The sequence below is a fragment of the Apiotrichum porosum genome, assembly GCF_003942205.1.
Source record: "Apiotrichum porosum strain DSM 27194 chromosome Unknown scaffold_3, whole genome shotgun sequence".
In the NCBI taxonomy this organism is placed as follows: domain Eukaryota; kingdom Fungi; phylum Basidiomycota; class Tremellomycetes; order Trichosporonales; family Trichosporonaceae; genus Apiotrichum; species Apiotrichum porosum.
Genome location: NW_021167110.1, coordinates 2,891,426 through 2,915,535, shown reverse-complemented (window position 1 = coordinate 2,915,535; position 24,110 = coordinate 2,891,426). Strand labels below are relative to the sequence as shown.

General features: G+C 57.1%; 12 protein-coding genes across 12 annotated transcripts; 4 read left to right on the top strand and 8 right to left on the bottom strand.

The window, feature by feature from the left end:
* Positions 1–634: 634 nt before the first annotated feature.
* On the bottom strand, positions 635–1,633 carry EHS24_006708 (uncharacterized protein; the record flags this gene model as incomplete). Its single annotated transcript, XM_028622111.1, has 1 exon — positions 635–1,633. The coding sequence occupies one exon, from the start codon at positions 1,631–1,633 to the stop codon at positions 635–637; it is 999 nt and encodes a 332-aa protein (XP_028478563.1).
* A 522-nt stretch (positions 1,634–2,155) lies between these two features.
* On the bottom strand, positions 2,156–3,067 carry EHS24_006707 (uncharacterized protein; the record flags this gene model as incomplete). Its single annotated transcript, XM_028622110.1, has 4 exons — positions 2,156–2,176; positions 2,217–2,333; positions 2,374–2,600; positions 2,641–3,067. The coding sequence occupies 4 exons, from the start codon at positions 3,065–3,067 to the stop codon at positions 2,156–2,158; spliced, it is 792 nt and encodes a 263-aa protein (XP_028478562.1).
* A 928-nt stretch (positions 3,068–3,995) lies between these two features.
* EHS24_006706 (uncharacterized protein) lies at positions 3,996–5,217 on the bottom strand (the record flags this gene model as incomplete). The annotated part of the gene is made up of 3 exons (XM_028622109.1): positions 3,996–4,677; positions 4,736–4,973; positions 5,028–5,217. The coding sequence occupies 3 exons, from the start codon at positions 5,215–5,217 to the stop codon at positions 3,996–3,998; spliced, it is 1,110 nt and encodes a 369-aa protein (XP_028478561.1).
* A 586-nt stretch (positions 5,218–5,803) lies between these two features.
* EHS24_006705 (uncharacterized protein) lies at positions 5,804–7,578 on the bottom strand (the record flags this gene model as incomplete). The annotated part of the gene is made up of 3 exons (XM_028622108.1): positions 5,804–5,930; positions 6,022–7,331; positions 7,381–7,578. 3 exons carry the CDS (start codon positions 7,576–7,578, stop codon positions 5,804–5,806), a joined length of 1,635 nt encoding a protein of 544 aa, XP_028478560.1.
* An 883-nt stretch (positions 7,579–8,461) lies between these two features.
* EHS24_006704 (uncharacterized protein) lies at positions 8,462–9,932 on the top strand (the record flags this gene model as incomplete). Its single annotated transcript, XM_028622107.1, has 4 exons — positions 8,462–8,666; positions 8,725–9,522; positions 9,642–9,784; positions 9,834–9,932. The coding sequence occupies 4 exons, from the start codon at positions 8,462–8,464 to the stop codon at positions 9,930–9,932; spliced, it is 1,245 nt and encodes a 414-aa protein (XP_028478559.1).
* A 93-nt stretch (positions 9,933–10,025) lies between these two features.
* On the bottom strand, positions 10,026–10,833 carry EHS24_006703 (uncharacterized protein; the record flags this gene model as incomplete). The annotated part of the gene is made up of 4 exons (XM_028622106.1): positions 10,026–10,154; positions 10,196–10,390; positions 10,411–10,501; positions 10,553–10,833. 4 exons carry the CDS (start codon positions 10,831–10,833, stop codon positions 10,026–10,028), a joined length of 696 nt encoding a protein of 231 aa, XP_028478558.1.
* Positions 10,834–11,161: 328 nt separating this feature from the next.
* On the bottom strand, positions 11,162–13,069 carry EHS24_006702 (uncharacterized protein; the record flags this gene model as incomplete). The annotated part of the gene is made up of 7 exons (XM_028622105.1): positions 11,162–11,189; positions 11,247–11,396; positions 11,450–11,671; positions 11,718–12,404; positions 12,500–12,674; positions 12,723–12,814; positions 13,026–13,069. The coding sequence occupies 7 exons, from the start codon at positions 13,067–13,069 to the stop codon at positions 11,162–11,164; spliced, it is 1,398 nt and encodes a 465-aa protein (XP_028478557.1).
* An 835-nt stretch (positions 13,070–13,904) lies between these two features.
* Positions 13,905–16,176, top strand: EHS24_006701 (uncharacterized protein; the record flags this gene model as incomplete). Its single annotated transcript, XM_028622104.1, has 9 exons — positions 13,905–14,460; positions 14,585–14,907; positions 14,990–15,016; positions 15,070–15,082; positions 15,468–15,550; positions 15,629–15,718; positions 15,759–15,995; positions 16,033–16,091; positions 16,131–16,176. The coding sequence occupies 9 exons, from the start codon at positions 13,905–13,907 to the stop codon at positions 16,174–16,176; spliced, it is 1,434 nt and encodes a 477-aa protein (XP_028478556.1).
* Positions 16,177–16,530: 354 nt separating this feature from the next.
* On the bottom strand, positions 16,531–17,975 carry EHS24_006700 (uncharacterized protein; the record flags this gene model as incomplete). Its single annotated transcript, XM_028622103.1, has 7 exons — positions 16,531–16,674; positions 16,726–16,743; positions 16,832–16,888; positions 16,936–17,173; positions 17,230–17,425; positions 17,473–17,684; positions 17,746–17,975. 7 exons carry the CDS (start codon positions 17,973–17,975, stop codon positions 16,531–16,533), a joined length of 1,095 nt encoding a protein of 364 aa, XP_028478555.1.
* A 577-nt stretch (positions 17,976–18,552) lies between these two features.
* Positions 18,553–21,585, top strand: EHS24_006699 (uncharacterized protein; the record flags this gene model as incomplete). Its single annotated transcript, XM_028622102.1, has 10 exons — positions 18,553–18,643; positions 18,689–18,874; positions 18,919–18,972; positions 19,026–19,122; positions 19,170–19,452; positions 19,494–19,625; positions 19,688–19,745; positions 20,635–20,753; positions 20,824–20,977; positions 21,098–21,585. The coding sequence occupies 10 exons, from the start codon at positions 18,553–18,555 to the stop codon at positions 21,583–21,585; spliced, it is 1,662 nt and encodes a 553-aa protein (XP_028478554.1).
* A 234-nt stretch (positions 21,586–21,819) lies between these two features.
* On the bottom strand, positions 21,820–22,575 carry EHS24_006698 (uncharacterized protein; the record flags this gene model as incomplete). The annotated part of the gene is made up of 4 exons (XM_028622101.1): positions 21,820–21,871; positions 21,977–22,197; positions 22,378–22,500; positions 22,567–22,575. The coding sequence occupies 4 exons, from the start codon at positions 22,573–22,575 to the stop codon at positions 21,820–21,822; spliced, it is 405 nt and encodes a 134-aa protein (XP_028478553.1).
* Positions 22,576–22,859: 284 nt separating this feature from the next.
* SKI6 (Exosome non-catalytic core component) lies at positions 22,860–24,061 on the top strand (the record flags this gene model as incomplete). The annotated part of the gene is made up of 4 exons (XM_028622100.1): positions 22,860–22,890; positions 22,949–23,195; positions 23,467–23,582; positions 23,697–24,061. 4 exons carry the CDS (start codon positions 22,860–22,862, stop codon positions 24,059–24,061), a joined length of 759 nt encoding a protein of 252 aa, XP_028478552.1.
* Positions 24,062–24,110: the final 49 nt, after the last annotated feature.

Below are 24,110 nucleotides of genomic sequence, written 5' to 3'. Positions count from 1 at the left end.
GCGACGTCAATGAAAGAAACAAATCCTACGATATCACTGTAGGCACCACGGCCGTGTGGTAGGTATGATTAGTTTAGATTTCAGAGCTGCGCTACTCGTGAATTGGCCTGTGCAGAGCAGAACGTAGGTGTGCAAAAGGAGCTAGTGCTTGAGGGAAGAGGTGATGTCACGGCGCTATCTATGTACCGCCCTTTTTGGGGGACACTGTACATAGTCAACGACCTCCTACCATTGTTCCCATCATTGTCATTCGAAGGCCGACCTTGAAACCTTCTTTGAAGCTATTCTCTGGATGGCGTGCATGAGGTTGGTACACAAACATTTCGGGGCAGCCTCGCGAGTCAGGCGATGGAGAGTGGACGACCGGCGTCGAGCACATGTCCATCAATACGTGGTCCAACTGCTCAGCAGCGTACCAGCGACTTGGAGTATATGTGCCACGGCCGAGAACCCGCGGGTTTCAAAGTACCACTGTTTGGCTGTGAAGCATCGTGGCTTGTTGCATCAGCTTGATTACTGCGACGGGCACGACGGGCGGCAGTCAGCAGCAGAGAGTTGGGAATGAGAACAGTCTATAAATGTGGGCACGAGAGTTGCGCCGGCTGGACTTGACGATCGTTTCAAATTACATATGCTAGTTTATGCTACTGTAGCGGAAAGGAAAGCTGAGGATGGGCTTTGTCCCGCCGGGCCGCTTTGCCTCTTCAATTGCCGCTTGCCAGTGTTCCAGGGGAAAGACCTTGACGGGCTGCAGTTCCAGTTTGAGAAGCATGGGCCATATGTGTCTGAACTGACCTTGCCACGCAGCAGACGTCATGGTTGCAAGGGGGTTGCGCAGATGGAACAGCTCGTACTTCGCACGGGGAGTTCGCGAGGGTCGAAGTGGCTGGCCGGATAGGAGACCGTATGCGATGAACACAGTGCCAGGCCGCATGGCGTCGAGAATGGCGGAGCCCACGTGCCCACCTATGGCATCGAAGGTGAGGTCGGCTTCGGCCGCAGCAGCAGCTACGGCGGCCGTGTCGTCCGTCTGAACAGGCTTGATACCACACTCAAGAAGGCGACCCTTGCGCTCCTCAGAACGGTAAATGCCCACGACCGTGGTAGCACCTTGCTTCAGTGCCCAGAGCCCGAGCAGCTCAGCGCACGCCGACCCCGCTCCGCTTAGCAGGACGCGCTTGCCCGCGACCGGCCATGTGTCCAGCATCGTTATGGCTGCAAGGGGGTTGATGTAGGCGCGTGCCGCAACGAGGTCGTCTACCTCGTCTGGAACGGGCACCGCCAGCTCAGGATCGCAGTCGACGACCGTCTGCCATGTCCCCACTCCGCGCAACGGTAGTACGCGGCGACCGACAAGCCCCGCATGCGTCTTTGGAGCAGACACCACCAGACCCACGCCCTCATAGCCCGCCACAGAGGGGGGATGGACACGGTGTGCGTAGGCGCCCGTAATAGGAATGAGGTCAGAAGGGTTGACAGGCGCATATATCATTGTGACGCGCAGCTTGCTTGGTATCAGTGCGGGGAGGGGCGCGGTCTCGAGGTGCAGCACTTGTTGCGGGTCCCCAAACGACCGGTAGATGAGAGCGGAATTATCCGTCGTCAGGTCCACTGGGGAATGCCGAGCCGTCATGACTGGACGGGGGGACCTTGAAGCTTGACGCGCTTTGAGCTTGATAAAGTGTGTTGCGGCAACCGACCGATGGGGCGGTTCTGGTGAGAGCATATATTGTGACCCCCATTCCGCATATGAACATTTTGCTTCCGCGTGGCCGTAAAGGGTCAAGCCTCACTCCCCCCCCCCTCCCGCATGCTGTTTGCTGTTGCGGCCCTCTCCTTCAAGATCAACCTACGGCATGGATATTGGGCATGGGGGGACGTGCAGGTAGCGAGGCCGGAGCTTGGTCGGTCGGTCACTTGCAAATTGCATGCATCGCCCTGGCGCGATAACAGCAAGCCTGTGGGTAAAGTACCGATATCTTACACTACCTTTCCAAAGTCAATGTCCACAGGGCAGTTGAAAGGGTAGCTCGCGCACCAGCAACTCGTCTATTCTCCCCCAGCAGTGCGAATCAGACTTCCATTCATGGCCGTTTATCATAACTGCTTTCCAGGCAAATGGCCAAATGGCCGTCACCATCCCATCTCCACATCCCTAGTGGATCGCGTCACCACCCTGCGCGTCAGCTACGTGCCTGTTATGGCAATCAACTCACCGAGATCATGAGGGACTCGCCGGTGATAAAGCTCGAGTCTGGGCCAGCCAGGAAAGCTACGCCGTTGGCCACGTCCTCGACGGTGACGAGACGGCCCAACACGGAGTTGTCGACACGCTGTATGTGTAAGCGGAACCCCGCGCCCACGGCCACGTACCTGCTTCGTGAAGCTACCCTGCGGTGCACCCAACGCTCCCGAAATGGCCTCGTCAATCTTGGTCCACATGGGCGTGTCCACAGGTCCCGGGCAGTAGACGTTGCAATTGATCTTGTGCTTTCCCAGCTCCTTTGCCGCAGACTGGTTGAGGGCGCGCACCGCAAACTTGGTCATCGAGTACGCACCAAAGGCCTCGTATCCCTCCACACCGGCAATGGATGATGCGGCTGTGCATGTCAGTACTGTGCTTCACCAGTGGCCACTCACCGATAAGACGGCCACCAGTGCCCTGCGCGATCATCTGGTTGGCGGCTGCCTGGTAACACCAGAGCACACCCTTGATGTTGACGTCCACAAGGTCTTGCATCGTCTTTTCGTCAATGGACAGGAATGGACCCACGGGTGCGATACCCGCGTTGGCGACCATGACGTCCAGGTGACCAAACGAGTCGACGGCCGTCTTCACCAGTGCTTCCACATCGGCCTTGGACTTGACGTCGCACCCTGCGGCTACAGCTCGTGCTGCGCCCTTGCTCAGTGTTTCGGCCATCTGCTTGATGTCGGCGATGCGACCAGGCAGGTCGGCAATCACCACGTCGAATCCATCCTTGGACAAGCGGCGGGCGATGGCCGCGCCGATCCCCTGTGCGGCGCCAGTGACAATGGCGACCCTGTTGTTATCGTTCTGCGTCATTTGGTGAAAACGGTCTGGCGAATGTAGATGGTGAGAGAAAGGTGGAGAGAATGTGTGGGAACATGGGCTTGGCCTTTGTGCACCATATGTGATTGCCGTTGGCGTGAGCCGGAACATCATGTGACATCACCGAACGGGCGGCCACCTGGCTGTTCTGTGGCTAACGCGGCTCCCCACTGCTTTAGTGGCACAACGTGGTGCAACATGCTTTGCCGTACTCCCTAGGGAGGCCCACGGATCCACGGAATATCGACAGTGTCCACTGCTTACCCCCAGGACACATGTATACCCAATGTTGCGGCCCAGAGGGCCCCGCTCATGGCGATTGTCCAGAGATGGCCAGAGGGAGCAGCCTGGGGGCGGGACATGTTAGTCACCGGATCACCGGCTTTTCCGCCTGGCCACACACAGATATTCCGCGCACCCGCGCTTCACCATCACAGACCATAATACAGCTGCACGTTTGCTGCATGCTGTTGCGGGCGGGATAACATGATGTTCCCCTTCGCTTGTAAACGTCGGACATGCTGTCTTTCGCAACAAACAGATCCGCGCGCGGGAGATGGACAGAGGCCCAGAGGCTATTATCAGCAAGAGGCACCATGTGCGGCAGGCAAAAGATCCGCTCCACGGATCCGCTGGCGCTTGTGGCACAAATGGTGACGGCAGCTGCGGTAAAAGGGCATTGGCCGTCTTGGAAGCACTCGTCTGGACACTACTGCGCACCTGGGACTGATCGATGTTCAGATGGACGGAGAGTGTACCCCAGCGGGGTCATCACCCAACAGAGGCATGCAGATTTGTCGACCAGTGATCCAGTGACGAGCGATAACAACGACAACAACGTGCATACTGCAAATAACAACTTCTGAACCGTGACTGAAAGTCCCACACACCTTCAGCCACAACGTACAACCACGAGAGGGCATTACAGCTCAAGGACCACACGCCCTTCGATCTTGCCGTCCTCCATGTCCTGGAAGACCTGTGCGAGGTCCTCAAGCTTGGCGGTCCTGTAGTGGGTCTTGGCCGCCCCACGCCTGGCAAAGTCGAGGGTCTCAATAGCATCGAGTCGTCCACCGACGGCACTGCCGCAAATCTTGAGCTCCTTGAAGATGAGGGCAGCGGGTGAAGCCGAAGCAATGGGGACCAAGTCACCCTCGGGAATGCCGACGCAAACTGCAGTGCCACCAAAGCGAAGGAAGGTGGGGGCCTGGCCGTAGGCGGCGTTTGAGGCGGTGAGGACGAGAACGCCGTGAGCGCCAAGACCGTCGGTGAGCTTCATGACCTCTGCAGCTACGTCCTTGGTCTGGGTAAAGTCGATGAAGAACTCGGCACCGCTCTCCACGGCGACAGCTTTCTTGCTGCCGTGGTCGATGCCGATGACCCTCGCGCCAAGACCCTTGGAGGCAATGCCGCAGGCAATGTGGCCCAGGCCACCTCCGGCGCCCATGACGACGACGTACTGACCGCCCTTGATCTCAGCCTTCTTGAGGGCTGCGTGCACGGTCACACCAGCACAAAGCATGGGAGCAGCAGCGGCCGAATCAAGGCCGTCGGGAATTGGGGTCACATACGACGCGGGGCCCAAAGCGTACTGCTGGAAGGTGCTGCAACGTTAGCCGATGCCTCGTGGTGCTTCCATGCACGTATTCACTCAACACTTACCCAGGGGTGTAGTATCCAGAGATCTTTCCGTTGGCGCACACGGCGTCGCGACCGTGGAGGCAGGCGGGGCAGGCGTTGCAGACAGCCGACATCCACTTGATGCCCACCCGGTCTCCGACCTTGACCGGAGAACTCTCCAGACCGGGGCCAAGCTTGGCAACAAAGCCAACACCCTCGTGGCCACCAACCTGACCCTCCTGGGTGGGGAACGGAAGAGCCTTCCAGGCGTTCATCATGACTGGGTTGGGTCAGTAAACCTTGCAGTATGTAGCCGAGACTGGTTCAAACGCACCAGAGTAGTCCGAGTGGCAGACACCCGAGTGAGTGAGCCGGACAAGGACCTCGCCCGCGCCAGGCTCGGGAGTATCGACATCGACCACCTTGATGCTCAAGCTACCAGGCTTGTCATAGACGGCGGCCTTGTGTGTCTTGGGAATGTCGGCCAGGTTGGCGGGTGGGGCGTTGGAGGTAGACGCGGTCATTGTCGGTTCGGGGGTCACTGAGGAGAGAGGGAGTGATATGGGTTCGCTGGCGGGTGCACTGCTCTACTGGGACAGATACATATATAGGACGCACACCTTGTACGCCAACGGGCTGACTGTGTCAGTCACCTCGGACGCGGCTATGCGGTACGAATGACGGCCATCGGTCATTGCAGCCGCCGAGGTATGTAATTGCCGGTGGGTGAGAGTGCGGCCTCATCCGCCCGGCTCGGTTGGACGACAGCACATGACCTGGCAACAACATCAATGCCCACCTGAGACGCCCACACCAGCACCAACATTCCGAACATGCCGACATGGTTTGTTGGGGGGCGGATTAACCGTCAATGCCCTTTAGCCACACCGGCGCGGGGGGTGTGCCTTAGTTCAAGACCACCGGAGATCGGCATCCGAGGCTGTCGCTCCACATGGATCACTGTTAGTGCGCGCGTAGCAGCTAATGTGCGCGCATTTTGTACGTCACCCGTATGACCACACTGACAGCGCGCGTGCAGCCGGCGGACCGCATTAGCACCGGCTTTTCCATTGTTAGAATTACAGACTACAGACGAGGCGAACACGGCGACTACGAGCGGACAAATGACGGGTATCCAGCCTCCGCCTCTTCGTCACACTTCTTGCGATATGTGCCCACACCACCGACGTACGACAGCATGCGGCGAGGCTTGCCGGGAACGTTAGAGCCCATGTACCTGCCCAGTCAGCAATTGCCTGAGGATGTGCTTGTGGCAGATCGGCGGAAAGATACGGCCATATATATTGTATATGCAACTGTTTACTCACCAAGAATCAGTCTTGGGTACCAAAGTGGCGTTGGCCAGACTGTCGTGGTGCACAACCCATTTGTCTTCGCCTTCATCGGTAGGCTCAATCTTGGTCTGACCTTGAGCGCGCATTGTCTTGACGAGCTCGGTGATCCACTCGGTCTGCTGGGAGAGACAGGTGGTCATGTTGCACAGCGCCGCAGAGGGAGCCAGGGGCACGGCAGTAGTGAGAAGGTTGGGGAAACCGACCTTGCCGAGACCCATAGTGGTACGGATGTCCTTGCCCCACTCCTCGCGAAGGGAAACACCACCCTTGCCACGAACATCGACACGCGACAGACAGCCGCTTCCAGCATCAAAGCCAGTGGCCAGGATGACAACATCGAGCTCAACCACACGGCCATCGGACAACTCGATACCCTTTTCGACGAAACGCTTGATCGGGTTGCGGTTCTTGCGGACACTGATGGCCTCGACGTTTGGGAGGAGGTATGCCTCGAGGTACTTGTTCTCGAGCGGGACGCGGTGGGTACCAAATCCATAGTCGTCGAGGGTTGGAACAAGTACGTCGACAAGGTGGGGGTCGTTCTTGAGTCGCTGGCGCATCTTGTCGGCCACAAAGTCGGAGACGGCGTCGCTAATCTCCTTGACGAAGAAGATCTCACCAAAGGATGCAAGCCACATCTTCAAGCTTCCGTCTTGGTAAGTGGCTTCCATGTGCTGCAGGCGTTCCTCCGGGGTGGCTGTGGCCCAAGTGATCTTGGGATCCCAGTCATACTCAAAGCCGGAAAAGGTGTGGGGGATCGATTCCTTGAGCTCGTGGTAACGGGCCTTGTATGCGTCTTGCTCCTTGGGACCCAAAGTGGGGTTCTTCATGGCGACAACGTACTGCGGAGTCCGCGCAAAGACAGTCATGTGGCCGCACTCGGGAGCCATTGTCTGGACAACCTGGATGCCCGTGGCACCGACACCGATAACGCCAACCTTCTTGTCCTTGACATCGACGCCTTCGGACGGGTAGCTGGAAGTGTATACAATCTGGCCCTTAAAGTCCTTCATACCTTCGAACTGGTCGTGGAGCGGTGCCGAGAGCATGCCTCCACAAGAGACGAAGAACTGAGTGTCGATCACATCGCCGGCGCCTGTCTTGATGGTCCAACGACCACGGTCCTCGTCGTAGTGTGCGCTCTCGACCCTTGCGTTGAAGGAAATGTCCTTGCGGAGGTCGAGCCTGTCGGTGATGTAGTGGAGCCAGCGCTCAATCTCGGGCTGGCCAGGGAAGCGCTGGGTCCAACTCCAGTCCTTGTAGAGCTTCTCGTCGAAGAAGAACTGAGAGCATTAGGGACAGGGCAGCGGGCGCGTCCCACGGTCCACTTACCTGGTAGATGTACGCCTCCGAGTCAAAACGTGCACCGGGGTAACGGTTCCAGTACCAGGTGCCACCAACGTCGCCGCCCGCTTCGTAGGCACGCACGTTGAGGCCTTCGCGACGGAGCTGGTAAAGCTGGTACAGGCCTGCCACTCCTGCTCCAAGAACAACGGCGTCTAGAACGATAGTCGGCTTGTCCGTGGTCATGGTGATCAATTGATTGTACCGGTCAAATTGCTGGGGACGACCGAGTAGCACCCCGCTGCTTTATAGAGGACGCCCACAGGGTTGCAAACCAAACCCCAACTGCCCCGTTCTGCTGCAACCACTCTCGTTGTTCCGTGGGGATACAGGAGGAATAGCCGCTGAATTGTCCATCCTCCTCGCTGAGACTACACCCGCCCACGAACAGGCCCGTTCATACAACTCCTGCGCGACTGGGTCAGCTGTTGTGCCACACGCACAGCTGGCAGGCTCGGTCGGCATGGGACTTGCCGAGACAAACTCCAGTGATCAAGCATGCCAGGCGAGAACGCGGTGCCACTGCGATCGCTTCCCCAAGGATCAGAGGGAAGCCCGCCCCGGTGTTACGTCAAGTGCAAATGTCAATGGAGAAGGAACGTCCCGCGCAAGGCTCGCGGTGATGTGCGCAGCAAAGGATTTCGGCATGCCTGCGCTACGAAGCATCATCTGACCCTTTTTCCGTGTTGTCGTGGAGTGCTGGTACGTGGTCGACTAATTGGTGCACTTGACAGGGAATGCGGAACCACGGTCGCTTGGCGGATCGATGCTGGTCCAATATCCCGTGTCATGCCACGGTGACATGGCCGGCTACCTGATAAAACAGCCTCGCCACAAAGATCCGATCGCGGAGTGGGCAATGACGGCGACGAGCGGCGGGTCAGTGTTGGGGGCCCGCGTAATGGCAATTGTTACAGATACACATCACATGATCATCCTAGTCCATTCCCCCAGCCCGCCTCGACGGCCGACAACCGCCCGGGTCCTCGAGGTGGGAAGCTCGGGTACGACGTGCAACTTAATAGCCAGTGCCAGGGCCCCTCGCATGCGTTGTTGATCAACCACTACAATGGCCAACTCACCACCCACCGTGTCTGCCGCCACCAAGGCAAAGCTCGACGGCATTCTCAAGAAGCATGTCGACTCTGGCCTCATGCCAGCCGCTACCTTCGCCATTGCCACGGCCGACCCCAAGGCCGAGCCGCTCTACTTCAAGGCCGAAGGCGACCAGGTGTTGGGCCAGCCAGACAAGGGCCAGATTGACGAGAACACTAGTGAGAAGCAGAGGGTCTCGGCACATCTCGGCACATTCACTCGACTAACACACCCCAGTTCTCCAGCTCATGTCGATGACCAAGCTGGTGGTCTCGCTGTCGGCACTCCAACTCGTGGAAGCAGGGAAGCTCACTTTGGACGACCCGGACCTCATTGCAAAGTACCTTCCCGAGCTCGGAACGCTCCCGATTCTCACGGCCATTGAGGACGGCAAGGCCGTTGAGCACAAGGCCACCAAGCGGATCACACTTCGCAATCTGCTTACGCACACGAATGGCACTGGTTATGATGTCATGGTCCCGCTCCTGGGCGAGTGGGTCAAGCTGAACAATGCTGGCACGATCATTGCGACCGACCTTACTGTCAAATCGTTTGAACTTCCTCTCATCTTTGAGCCCGGAGAGGGATGGAACTACTCGCTTGGTCTGGACTGGACGGGAATTCTCATTGAGCGCGTCACGGGCCAGTCGCTCGAGGACTACTTCCAGGAGCATATCTTCAAGCCGGTCGGTGCGACGACTCTCACTTTCACGCCCAAGGAAGACGACTACAAGCGTCTCCAGCAGGTCACGACACATGACCCCACTGACCACAAGCTCATCATCTTCCCCGGCATCCGCGACTGCACTCCTGGGTCGGCCAAGGGACAGGCCTCTGGCGGCGCCGGTCTGTACGGTACCGCGCGTGACTACCTGCGCGTCCTCCAGGGCGTCATGGCTTCGGCCAAGCCCGGCGGCATCATCTCGCCCGAGTCGTTCAAGCTACTGTTTACCAACCAGTTGCCCGAGGCGCCGGCAGGTACTTTCCAAGGACAGTCAGACTTTGCTCGTTTCATTCCCCACATTTCACCTGAACGTGAGTCTTGTGCAAACCAAGCAAGCAGCGCAGAAAGATGAGCTATTGGATGGATCAGCCCTCATGCGCTCTCACGCCTTGTTCTGCGTCTCCGTCGTATCATGCTAATACACCGCCAGTGATCGATGGCGGCCACCTCACACACTCTCTCGGCGGGTTTGTGTGCAAGGTCGACAGCCCACACGGTCGCAAGAAGGACAGCATGTGGTGGGAGGGTATCTACAAGACCTTCTACTGGATGGACCCCACGACAGGCGTCACGGTGAGTAGCTGGTCCCTGTCCGTTAGAACGACACTGACCCACACACCAGGGTGTGTTCACCACCCAACTGTTTGCGTTTGGCGTACCGAACGAGCCGTTTGATCTGGCGTTCAACGAGCTGGAGCGTGCTTTCTATGACTCTCTCTGAAATTGGCAGTGCAGTGGTTCGATCTTGTAACAGTGGCTATGCAATGAAGTGGTGCCCCTCTGGGGAGACCGGTCCAGTGTCGAGATTGCACTGCTATGGGTCTGTGCCGCTGCCCGTTTTCGCCATGTCTGTTGAGAGACACCACCATGTAAACGGCGTGTTGCCAATATCCCACTCTGCCGAACCCTTCACGTTGAAACCCAATCGCGCGTAAAAATCGACCTTGGCTTGTTAGCCAGCTGTAACCCATTTGCGGTACTCACATTCTCCCGACTGTGAGTTGTCAGAGACACCTCACGGCCCTCACTCTTTGCGCGCTCCAGCGCGAACCTGACCAGCCGTGAAGCGAGGCCCTTTCGCTGTGCAGATGGATTGGTAGCAAGATATGAGATATGGTAGTTGAGCGTGCCCTGCGACTTCCACGACTGCTTCTTCAAGGTAGCCGTGTGGTCTTCCAACTGGCCGTCAGCAAGGCTACTAAAGGATCGCTTGCCTCTTGCTCTCTTGCGGCAGCGTCTGGAGGAAAGTAGGCGTCCAATTCGGCATCATACGGTGTAGGGAGCTTGTTGCTGTCATGTCAGCCATCAATGCCGCAGCCGCAAAGTCGGGGGAAAGCTAACTTGGGCGGGTTGTTCCCGTCCACCGGTCGCTTGAGGACCATGATGGCCGCAGGTGCTTGAGAACCATCAAGGTATGCTCCGTACACCTCGTGGTTGCAGATTGCACGGTACACATGCTGCTTCAGCTTGAGGAGCTGGATTGGGTCCACCTCCTCGGCGGGCACGTCCCCCCAGACAGCGCGGATAACGTAAAAGGTGCGTACGTTAAAGGCTGCATTGTAAACCTCTGCAGCAGGGTCAATGGTCGCCGCTGTAAGCTCGGTCTGTCGAACGATAGACATGGCGATGGGTGTGGATGCAAGATGAAGGTTGGAAAGGGGGACTTTTTGTGCGCACCGCACTGGTTCGGCAATCCTCTACGTGACGTCATTGCTCACTTTGGATCATTGGCGGTCACACCTGGGCTGAGCCGTCAAAATGGTTGTTCAGCTGAAGCTGGCAGGATTGTCCACCAGCCCTCCTACGATGGTTGAATTGTGGACCTGGACAGCATGTCTGGCTTCAAGACTGTTTGAACGGCGACGACAAAAGTCATTTGCAAGGTGTTTGTTCGACGCAGGTGCTACAATAGCTACACATGTTGGCGTTTGTTTCACAGCTCTGCCGCATTCAGGAGACTTTGGCCAATACACAGTCACTAGGTACACGAGTTACATACAAACGCTGTTGCGCTAACGACCATATGTACACTTACGCGGCCGACTTGGGCAGGTTATTCGGCACAGTCTCGTCGTGCTCCAGCTCCACTTTCTGGTCCTCGCGGCTATGGAAGCTGCCGTTCGCTTGGGTGACGGCGCCATCGTCGTGACCATCAAATCGGATGGCTACCTCCTCGAGAGTGAGGCTGTTGCAGTCAGTACACTGTCCCCCCACCCGCCCGCATCCGTTAGGACTCACCCTTTAGTCTCTGGGAAGAAGAAGTATTCTATGAAGAGGAGGTACACGAGCACAACAAGGAAGACGATATAGTACCAAAATCCGATGCGCGCAAGTGCGATAGGGTTGACCCAGTTGTTGACGCAAAGGGCTGCTGCGACGAAGAAGGACCATAGCGACATGCCCTTTGCTCGAAGGGAGAATGGCAGCACCTCAACTGGGTACGCAATGGTGAGTGGCGTCCTGATACTGTCAGCTTGCCGTCACTGATACGTGTATCTCAGCTCACCAGGCAATGTCGTATGCCCCATAGTACAGGTACAGGAAGGCCACAACGGCGCCGCCGACCGCTGGGCTCTGTGTCTTGGTAAACACGCCCGAGAGTGCCGTCACTATCGTAAAGGTGACGAGCATCAGTCCGGTCGAGAGCATCCACAGCTTGCGTCGACCCATTCGCTCCACCATGAAGGCGCCTGCGAACGCAAAGAACAAGTTACTGATCGCCATGCCTCCGGTAACAAGGAGCTGGTCGGCACTGGTCGTGATGCCCACACTGGCGAGGACGGGGACCAGGTAGTACGACACGATGCCGACACCGTTCCACTGGGCGCCTACCGCGACGTGGATAAGAATGAGGAGACGCCAGCGGTTGCCCTTGGTGCGGAAAAAGTCGCCCCAGCCCGGCGATCCGCCGCCAATGCTTCGTTCTTCGGCGATAGCAGCCTCAATCTCTTGCAATTCATGAACGACAAGTGGGTCGTTCAAATCGCCATTCGCATGCTGGTTGGCGAGAACGCGCTGGGCATCGGCGACCCGATCCTTGGATACAAGCCAGCGTGGCGACTCGGGCATAATCAATGTGGGCACCACGATAAGTGCCGGTACGAGTGCTTGAAGGAGTGACGGAAGGCGCCAGCACCACGAGGAAGTGGGAAAGTGCATGAGGGTGCCGTATGTCGTCCAGGAAGCAATAATGCTACCAAAGTAGTAGCATGACAGGTTGCAAGCCGACGCCATTGAGCGAAGACGTGGGCTGACAGTCAGCATTGAGGTTTTCCGCTTTGCACCTACTGAGCAATCTCGACAAGTAGAGCAGACCCTACAGGCAGACCGATTTGACCAAACATGCCAACGATCACTCGGCTCGCGATAAACTGGCCCAAGGATCTACTGGTGCACTGAATAACGGCACCGACGATGATACCGATAAGCGAAAGGGTAAGAGGAATCTTGCGACCAAACCGGTCTGCAAGCTGTCAAAGTCAGTGACCACCCAAGGGCCACGCAGACCTACGTTGGATACGATCAAGGGAGCAATCAGGCCCGGAAGGAACTGTGCAGCGCTGGTCGTACCAAGCGTGCTCGAGTCGCGAAGACGGGGGAAATCTTCGTAAAACTACTGTCAGCCATGGCTTGTGGAGACTAATACGCACCTTGTCAAGCGATTGAAGACCGTTCAATAGCGACCCATCGTAACCATAGTATACCGATGTGAGGCAGCAAACGCAGCACCAAAATACGTTGCGGCGAAGAGAGGAATCATGCCACCACCTTGGAGAGTCAGGGCTGGACTCCATCTCACGGTAAGGCGACTTACACAGGGTTGCTGTTGTTTGGGACACCGTTGAACGAGGACGACATGGTGAGAATAAGTGAAAAAAGATACTCTGCGGATCAGAAGTTGTCAGAGCTCATGAACACTATCTATATGTATCGAGAGGAGCGCCAGGTACCACACCGTACCGGTCGACAACGTGTGGGGCTATCAGCCGGGGGGATATCCGGGAGTGAGCTGAGCAGTCTGCCTGTACGGAGCCATGTTGCGGCATGATCTGAATACGGAGCCCACATGTCCGTCGGCGTAGTGGTAGTGTGCAGCAGGTACACAGCAGTAACGAGGCGACGAGAGAGAGATGGGGGAGCGACGAGTACGTCGTTAGCGCCAGCCAACGCAATTGACCGGCTGCTGACCGGACCGGTGTATTGACAGCGTCATGCCCGGACCGGCGTTATGGACCTGCGGGCCTCGAGACACAGTACCCAGGTGTCACTGACGTCCCTCTCACATCCACAACATCACCGTCGTTGTCAAGAGAAATGTCTCCAGACCGGCCCGAAAAACAACGCCATGCGTAAGCTTGTGGTATCGGCCGTGTTTGACGAGGGGCTTATCGTACATAGCTGTACGCAATGCCGGAACATCAAGGTTAGGGCCGACGCACACCAAAAAGACGTTGACGCCAGGTCCGATGCACGGGCAACGAGGACCAGAGCGTCCCGTGTGGACGCTGCAGTTGGTTGTTCCAATTCCAACTCCCTCAAATGTACACTGACCCATGTTATAGGCCGGCTGAGGTTGAGATGTGATTACAGCCGGCAACGTCGGGGCCGTAAAACGAATGCCGAGTAAGTGGCGAGGGTGGGGCAATCTACGGTGCTGTGGTTGATTCCCAGACGCGCCGCCCGGCGAGCGACCATGGAGGCTAGCGAGGGACCAACGATAGAAGTTGGGAGCTTGCAACTTGCTGCCGAGGATGGCAATGCTGGGCCAACGCATGACCCGGCCCCGTGTTCTGGGCAGTCGGCGTTTCTCGAGTTCGCCTCCGTTGCAGTGGCCAACGGACCACAACTGCCGACCACAGCGCCTGGGCCACCGCCTGTACATGCAACGCCTTATCGCTTCAGCGCACCTTTGTCTCACCAAACGACCACCTCGCGTGTCGAGGGATCGCCACGGATGGTGCGGTCAGTCGGCCAGCCAGCAGCTGGATCAACCACCTCTCCCGTTTCTGTGCAGCACTCCACCCCAAGTACGAGGCTCGCTGCTCCGTCCCGACAGGTTGACGTGTCTGAGTACTTGGAGCCCGAGATCGACGAGACGGTCAACGATATGGTCACAAGACTCGGCCAAAGCAGCACCGTTGGTGTTAGCGCAATGGAGGATCCAAGTAGGCTGGACGACCGAGTCAATCTGACATCGAAGTTTCCCTCAACTTTCTTAGTGACCTCGAGGCGTTTGAGCTCGTGCGACTGTACGTGGTTGCCGGTTTTGCCGAGTTAACGTTCAGATTCCACCTCCATCTCAATCCAAAGATTGCCTTGTTGGACCCTATGTGTACGCAATCAGCCAGGCATGAGACGCGGCTGATTTGTTAGTGCACACCTTTCTCCACCTTCGTCAATCATCCGCCATCCTTTTCACGGCCATCCTCACTGCCGCAGCCAAGTTCTTTCGACCTGAACTGCATGGCCCTTTACTCACTCATGCTCAGACGATTCTAAATCGCGCAATCACAATTGGCACATGCGATACCGGTATCGTCCAGGCACTTCTGATCCTGGTATACTGGAAGGCGCCGACGGACAGGTCCGCATGGGTCAAGATTGGCATCGCGATACGACTTGGTTACCAAATGCGTTGGAATGTACTGCCTGACAGGCCACTTCCAGAAGATGAGCACGAGGCGCGAATGATTCTTGTAAGCAGTAGGGCCATGCTGTGCAGGAGATTGACATAAGGATGCTGAACGGACCTGGTTCTGTGAGTGAAGTCGTGCGAAGAGACAGGCTGACGGTAAGGCTTGGCCTGTAAGTGCATTTACGCGTATGCCCGGCCTGCAGAGGTGTTAATCCAACTGCAGGCTTTGATCAAGTGTGAGCGGATACCATCCATCGTTGGCTCATTCACAGTTACTCCTCCGTCTTTAACTTGCCACAAGCCATCAAAGCGGAGGAAATCCAGCCGGTGAGCAAACAGGAGACGCACCAGTTGACACTCAGCCCAAGGACTGGGGGCGCGAGCACCGACACCTGCGAATCGATGCCGACATGCATTTGGCTTGCAGCGTTAGCGCTCACCCGATACACCAAATGCACCGCATGCTGTCCTTGCAACACCCGACGCTCTCGCCAGAGGTCGCCATAAGTATGGCAAACGACGTCATATCACAGTACCAACGGTACCACAATGAGTGGTTTTCCAGGAGTCTACGTGCGGACATGCATCTTGAAAACAGTGTCAACTGACTACTACATACAGTTTCCGAAGGGCTTCCAGACAGCGACCAAAAGTTCCTATCCTGGTTCAACATGAATGCGATGCTCAAGCCTCACTTTTTGCGGGTACAGCTCCTGGATGACCATGATCGTCTAGCAGCAATCGCTCAGTGCGTGGCACTGCTGAACGACGTTTCGGTTCAGATCCACCGAGTAGCAGAGGACGGCTCACTGCTGCTGCTCCAGGACATTGCGTCATGTATGGTCACCACCTGGGCACACACTGTCTTTGAGGTATGTCGGTTCAGGCATATTGCCAAATCTCACACCACAGTTATTCTTGTATCTTTCTCAGAGCCAGAAACTCCTGGTTATCAACATGGCCAAACGTATCTACCAGCTCTGCACGGATGAGGCGAAAGGAAATGACCAGGCAGCCCCAATGTACGTGGCACGTTATGTCCAGCGCGTCCTTAGGGCATTCAGTGTGCGGTCAGGTGCTGGGTCCCCGACACAGTCTCCGAATGAGGACGGCGCGGCTCAGGGAGCCGATCAAGTTATGTGCGAGCTGGTATGTGAACCAAAGTTGAAACACTCGTTGACCCCAGGACGACTTCCTGCTGTCGATCCTGCCAAACACTTCTGGGCCCTTGGATCAACAGTACTGGTGAGCGCCTGGTTTGCTGAAGTAGTTCTGATGTGCCAGGGAATCGCTGTTCTCGTCGCAACCGTTTGGGCTGGGTTCGACTTGAAGGTCCGATGAGCTTTGCTACGATGTATTTCTTTCTTCCGGGTACCGAGGTGCTTGTGTCACTTGCTACCAAGACATAGTTGCAGTTTACGAGACGTAGAGGCCACGGGAGACACAGCGACTGTCACCACTGGGAAAACTGCTGGAGGAATATATACATATCGTCGCCGGTTTCGCCTCCAAACGACAGTGTTCTTTGATTTTTCGTCTTGATGCACTCTATTTGCCTTTTGACCGACGGCGTGAGTGAAAGGTAGAGGTGTGCTTGCAAACGCGTGTCAATGGCATTCAGCACTTGCAAACGGTATCATGTATTGTTTTCAATTTAGAAACTTTTGACCACAAAGTACGATTATTAATTGTCTACAATGTGCACCTTGATTGCGCCTTGCGAAGGGTCCGCAGCGACGTTGAAGGCCGAAACGGCCTCAGCCAGTGGAACGTTGTGCGTGACAAGTGGCAGAATGTTCACGAGCCCCTCAGACACGAGTCGAATCGCCTTTTGGTACTGCAGTCTAAGCGGCCATCTGGAAGCCAACCATTTACTTACCTGACGAATGTAGCGGAACTGAAACGAAATGTCAATTTCGCCCTCTGAGACTCTACTGAATGGGTACTGGGTGATGTCAGAACTTTTTGGGAAGAGGACCACCTACGGTCTGGATGCTCTTGCCCACGCCGATGATGTGGACATGTCCGCCAAACGAGACAATCTGCGAGTCAGGCAATTTTTTTTGTGGACGTGGTGCATGTGACTCACATACGTAGCGGCATGGATGCTGCTCTCCATGCCAGTGCACTCGAGCACAATCTTGACAGGAAGCCCTGCAGCAGTGCGGACCTCGGCTGCGATTTCCTGGGGACTCTTGGCGGGGTTGATGAGTACGGTGCGTACTCCAGGAACGAGCGTGCGCGCAAAGTCGAGTCGCGACTCGACGACGTCGGTGATAACAACTGGAGCCGCACCCGCAGCACGCGCAGCAAGCAGTGTAGCAAGACTAATCGGCCCAGCGCCACTGAAAGTCAACGGCGAGTTCCACATTTGTGCACTCACGCAATTACTACCGGGTCGGCAAGTTTAACTCCCCCACGCTCAATGCCAGCCAACGCAACACAGAGAGGCTCACACAGTGCCCCCTCGGTGTATGAAACGTTGTCAGGCAGCTTGTGCACCCACGCACCTGGGTGCACAGGGTATCGACCAAGGGTGCCATGGTAAGGAGGCGTGCTGAAGAAGACAGTGTGTGGGCCTGTTTGTGTGTCAGGGCTGCCGTGGCTCGCAATGAGGAGCACTTACAACCGTTGTAGCCGCCGGATAGGCACTCTTCGCAGTCGGGCTTGCCGCATGGAATTCCCATTTCCAGAGCCACACGGTCACCAACGTTGATCTTATCCTTCCAGTTGGCTCCCACTTCGATAACCTCGCCGGCACTCTCGTGTCCCGCACAACATGGCTGCGACACAACGGAGTCGGCGATTCTACCATCTTTCCAGAAGTGAACGTCCGAACTGTACGGTCGTGTCAGCCAAGAACGCCAAGTACAGAGTGTGGGTATTGTTCAGCACCCACCCGCAGATTCCCGCAGCGCGAAGGTGAATCACCACCTCTTCGGGACCAGCGGCCGGTTTCTGGAACAGCAACATCTTCATCTCCAGTTCTGGAGTGTAGGCGCACTTGATGTTGCTGGTCCCGTCCGCGAGCTCAGCTGCACCGGGACTGAGAACTGAGTAGTCAATCTTCTGGAAACCGTTGTAGTGCTGCTCCATGGCGTTGGGCGGGAGAGTTCCTATCTCGGACATGGTGCGGGCGGGTGTGGAGGGAACGCTGGTTGAGGGATAGAACGGTTGATGTGGTAGCGAGAAACACGCAGTCGCCACGGCTTATACAATACGCTGACGACGGTCATTGTTGCACACAGAGGTCGGTCAACTGTGGTCCGATGCACGGCACGATGGGCGGCACCATGAGGCCCGCTGGTGTACCCAAATACAGCGGCGGTACGCGGTACAACGGCCTGCACCCGGTGTTTTATAATTAAGCGACTTCGGATTTCACCGTGTCCGCTCAGCGCCACGGTGCCACCGATCCACCGATGAGAGGATGGATGAATGCCATGGCTGTGTACGGTGTGCAAAAGCAGTACGGTGATTTGGCCGTTGCCCTCACATATCTGAGACGGCCTGAACGACTCCGCCTGCTGCCACGCAAAATGCCGGCGACTAGACAACGCCAGCGGGTGCCAGTCATCCGCGTGACGATGGGCAACCGGTTGACTGGCCACTGGCAGGCCCTGGCTGTTGGCTGGGTTGAAATCGATGGCATAAAACGCATGTCCTGGCGAGCCCACCCCACGAACAACCAAAACCAGAGCGTACCATGAGCTCCCTTAGCCTCCAGCAATCTGTGACCGGCACTGACGCTCTAGACGTCGGCAAGTTGTACAGCGTGGAGGGCCGTGTGGCTGTCGGTAAGTCCTGTTTCCATAGGTCTCTTAGCGCTGACGCCGTAACAGTGACCGGTGGTGGTACTGGTCTCGGCCTCGTCACTGCCACTGCGCTCGCCGAGAATGGATGTCGCGTCTACATCACAGGTCGCCGCCTTGAGCCCATCACCGAGGCCGCAAAGTTCAAGCCCCGCAAGGGAAACGGATGCATCGTGGCTGTTCAGGCCGACCTCAGCAACAAGGACGGAATCCTCAGTACGCTCCTTATTCTAGACGGATCACGACTGACACCTCCATAGCCCTCGCCAGGTTTGTGTCAGAACGCGAGAAGTTTGTCAACGTGCTAGTGAACAGTATGTATAATAGAGCTGTCGTCTGTGGTACGCGCTAACCCTCTAACCCTCAGACCATGGCGTGTACATGGGCCGTGCCGAGCTCAACTCTGCGGCGCAGACCGCGGAGGGCCTCTCGTCTGCCATGTTGGAGGAATCATTCGAGACCTGGTACGCGCGACTCGTTATGATGATGCGCTGGGGCTAACGTTGTTTAGGGGCAAGGTGTATGACATTCACACGACCTCGGTATACTTTACTACTGCTGCATTCCTCCCACTTCTGGCTGCTTCCCAGAGCGTCGGCGGGTACGCGGAACCAGGCAACGTCGTCAACATTGCCAGCCTGAGCGGCATCACGCGCACGAGCCAGCGTGGTCAGTTCAACTATAATGCGAGTAAGGCCGCCACGATCCACCTCACCCTCATGCAAGCTACGGAATTTGCTCGCCGTGGTCTCGGTGTGCGCGTCAACTCACTCAGCCCGGGGTACTTTCCTTCTGTGAGTACAAGATATATGTGCTGTGGGTTGACCTGGCATAGGGCATGAGCGTGGCAGACTTTGATAACGTCGGCGCCGACGCGGCAAAGCACTGGCGTGACGAGTACCGGATCCCGTTTGGGAGGGTTGGCACTGCCATCGACTATGCGCAGTGCATCATTTCCGTCATTGTTGTGAGTAGCTCTTGGCCCTCTGGCCCTGGGAGTCTAGTTTCTTCCTCTGACACTGGTGCCAGAATGCCTACATGACCGGCTCGAACATTGTGATCGATGGCTCGTGGCTTGCTGAAATGGGTACGTTTTTTTTTTCGGCTGCTACACGAGTGCTCGCGGCTAACATGCAAACATGTGCAGCGTTCTAACAGGTGGTGGTAGCTATTTACAGTTGAACCATTGAGGATGCCAAGTTATTGTGCTGCCCTTGTACATACTCACTGACTTACTGTACATACGAGGTTCGGAGAGGGCGCTGAGAGGCACTCACTTGCGGTATGTCTCAACTAGACTGGAGCTACAATAGTATTCCTTTTGCCTTGCGCAACCTGTCAGCAGTGGCTCAGTGAGGCCACTGATCGTCGCTCATGTACCAAGCCGATGTGGGCATGTGGGTTCTACAGACGACGACCGCGACAAGGTTGTTCTGCCTGGTCTTCCTGATTTATCTTGGTCCCCCGCCCCGTGTCAAGGCCCTCTGCGGTCCGTACGTCGCGTAAGTGATAGTGCACCCGTCCCCTCAATGTCTGAACCCAGCTGCATGTATGGATTGCGTCTTGCTCGAGAGCGTCCCCCTCATCGTCACGGCCGTTCGTTCTCGTTGGTTGACCACTGCTAATGGCATTTGCTTTACGACCACGCGGGTTTCTAATGGAACGGGTGGCGATTGGGTTTCCAATTTCTAATGGGCATAAACGCCCCCCCCCCCCCCCCCCCCCCCCCCCGGCCTATTCGGCGCATTGGGTCGGAGCGCGTTCTCGTCGCTGCAACATCCCGTCACCTAATGCGCCATGATACCCATGGCGGCCACCACCCTCGTACACAACATGCGTCCCCTCTTCGCCCTCGCACGCACATCTCTCACTCTGTCCCGTGTCTCTCGCCAGCCACTTGGCGTGCCAGCGGTCGGCCTCCAATTCCGAGCACGGTCACAGGCCGCGATTGAAGCCGCTAAAACCACCTCCTCCAGCACCCGAACCCACAGAGGATCAACTGTCCGCCGACTTCTTTGACGAGGCTGAAGTGGGCACCGAGGAAGCAGCGGAATGGGAGGGAGAGGAGATCCAGGACGGCGTGTTTGTGTCTCTTGTGGGTGTCGCGGATATTTACGTCTGGCCATGTCATGCCTCTTCCCATGTGCTGACCAGCTCCTCCGCAGCCCACAGCTCCCAGCCCTACCGCGGGTTCGAGCAAGAACTACAGCAATGGACGTCCGCGCAAGACACACTCTATCAAGCACCTCAACCGCCTGTTGAGCCGCCATCGATCGCCAGACATCCCCGAAACGGAGCTCGAGGAGAAGTTTGTGCGAGGTAGGTTGCAAGCCCCATCCTTTTGCATCGGTTGCGACCCTGGCAATGTCGAGCTCTCTGGGACAAGTGTCACAGGAGAAGCGTGCCCAAGCCACAGGCTGTGATGTCTGAGAGCTACAGAGACACAAGCAGACTTTGGTTTCGCGCCCCCGCGTTCGCCGTCCTGGGCTGACACCATTCCAGGCCGTGGCCCCGGTGGACAGGCAATTAACAAGACCAACTCCTCCGTCTCCCTCATCCACATCCCCACGGGTATCCGTGTACAGGCCCAACCGACGCGTTCCAGAGCCCAGAACCGCGTTGTCGCGCGCCAAATCCTGAAAGAGCGGCTCGACCTCATGCGTGTGCGAGGCGAGTTGGAAGGCGTGGACAGCGTGTTGGCGGGGCCTCGTGACGAGGTCAAGAACGTGGCTGCCGTCGATGGTGACGTTGTTGCTGAGGAGACACCCGTCAAGGTTACTCGCAAGGAGAAGCTCGCTGTGGAAGCACGCACTTGGTCCAAGGCCGAGCTGCGTTGGGAGAAGGAGAGGAGGAGGAAGGCCAACCGCGTCAAAAAGGTTAAGCGGAGGGCCAAGGGCGAGGGGGAGGGTGAGGAGGCCGACGAGTGAGCGCAGAGCGCATACTCAAACGAAACACACACACACACACACACACACACCAGCATTTAGCGACAACACCGCCGCTACGCAACAGCAACACCTGTATCCATATGCACACCATGCCATAGAAACTAAACCTGCGGGCAAGAGAGCCGACCGCGATTGTGTGACATTACGTGGGGGTCGACTGGTGACTTGTCGACTTGCCGGGACACCTGATCTAGAAATGCAGACTGAAGCAGTCTAGATCTCGGGTCCGGTCTCGAGGTTGATCTGCTTGCCAAACTTTGCGTATCTGGACCGTATCGTCAGCTCTGACAATAAAGACCAGACCACCTTGAGAGCAGTCGCTCAGACGAAGGGGTTTGGAAGCACAGAAGCACAAGCCGGCGTTACTCACAGTTGCACTTTCAACTCCTTCATGCCCGTCTCGCACTCGTCTGCTTTAACCCTCAACCCGGCAATCTCGCTGTCATAGCGTTTGGTGTCCTTTCGCAGTTGCTTCTTGGCCGCTGGCAAGGACAGGGAGAAGAATGCTTCTCCGAGCTTGTAGAGGACGGGGTCGGCGTCGTCGGCAAGTTCGAGCTCCATCTGGAGGTCGTCGTAGTACTCCTTCTCCTCCTGTATAGGATGTCAGTTCGGGAGTGCGTTGCATGGAAGGGAAGGGAAGGAGGAGGGAAGGTAGGCCCAGGAAGGCCGTCACCGCCGCGTGGGCTGCAGGTGTCGGCTGCGTCGGCTGGTCGCCAGTGGCTGGCCACACAGGTAGCTAGCAGAGGTCCCTCAAAAACACATTGTACGCACCATCTTTGCCTTGAGCTGGTCCTGGATGTCCACGAGCCTTGTGTTGAACTTTGAGAACGCGTTGATGCGCTGCTGGTCCTCCCACGCAACCTCGATTCCGTCACCTTCGTCCTCGGGGGGAAGCTGCAGAAAGGAGGGGCCAGGTGTCAGGTCGGGGGTAGACAGCTAGACCTGCTGAATACTACTCACCAGACTCATGTTGTGTGTGTGTGGGTGGGTGGTTTATATAAAAGTGCAAGACGACGACGCTGCTCTCGCTCACTCTCGATGTCCCTGCCCGGCTCGATGTCATCTCGGCGCACCCCGTCCAACGCGTCGATGGCGGCGGCAAAGGAACTCTCTATTTATTCCATCCCCGCCGTTAAAGGTTTCGCAGGGCGGCAAGATCTCTCACTCTTTGCGTTCATCGACAACAAGCACACATTGTGACATACATCAAACCCCCTCAACCACTCACACCCCATCCAGTTCAGCCTCTCACCATGTCCCGCTTAGAAATCCTCAACCTCGCAGGTGTGTACCAACACCACATGTGTGTCTCCCTCTCTCTCCTAACTGCCCCCACCCGCAGGTCTCCGCCACGACAACCGTCGTCCTTATGAGCTCCGCTCCCTCGCCCTCTCCCTTTCGCCCTCACCAACCGCAGACGGCTCAGCACAAGTCACCCAGGGCCTCACCACAGTCCAGGCATCAGTATTCGGTCCCCGCGAACCTCGCCAGCGTGCAGCCGCAGCACACGACAAGGCCAGCGTCGTGGTCGAGGTCGGTGTCGTCCCTTGGGCGCAGGGCCAAGGAGGCAGCAGGAGTCGTGGCGACAAGTGAGTGTCGACCCAGAAACAACGCAACCACAGCTGCGGAAGGCTGCTACTGCAACAAGCCAAACGACGAATAAGGCGTTGGAGCTAGGAAGAGTGGTGATCCTCTGCGGCTGCTGCGAACGAAGCTGTCACATCCTCGCTCGCCTTGCTCCAGTGCATATCTCAAATCGAGTTTGCCCACTCTGGCCGTTGGCTGTTCTCCTGGAATCAGCTGCGTGTTTCCGTCCGATAGCCTACACTCGTTGGCATTGAACTGATTCTCTTCCCTCAGGCGCCTCCTCGAAATCGGAGCGGCAATCAGGCAGACGTTCGAGCCCGTTATCCTCACCCACCTCTACCCCCGCTCCGAGATTACCGTACAGGTCCAGGTCCTGGCTGCTGACGGAGGTGAGTGAAAAGTTGTGCAGAAGCGAGGGGACGGTGGGCTGAATGGTCGGTCCCTCTGGGACCCCACGCCCCTCCTCCACTCACCGGGTTGCTCATGAGCGCTAACATCGTCAGGCATTCTCCCTACAGCCATCAACGCCGTCACCCTTGCCCTCATCGACGCCGGAATCTCGATGCTCGACTATGTCACCGCAGTCTCTGTGGGCCTGCACTTGAAACAGGCCATGCTGGATCTCTCGGCCCCCGAAGAGTCCGACCTGCCCACCCTTGTTGTCGCTGCTCTGCCCGAGTCGGGACGTGTGACTTTGGCCCAGATGGAGACACGTTTGCATGTGGACCGTTTCGAGGAGATGCTGCGACTTGGTGTGGCAGCGTGCTCGGTGTTGAAAGAGGAGATGGAGGCGGCGGTCAAGCAGCGGACCACCCGGGTGGTGGAGCGTATGGCCATTTCCGCCAAGGGAGCTGCCAAGGATGATTAGGGCAGATGACAGATGTTTGTGGGCGTTACTGTAGAGAGGAGACGTAGAG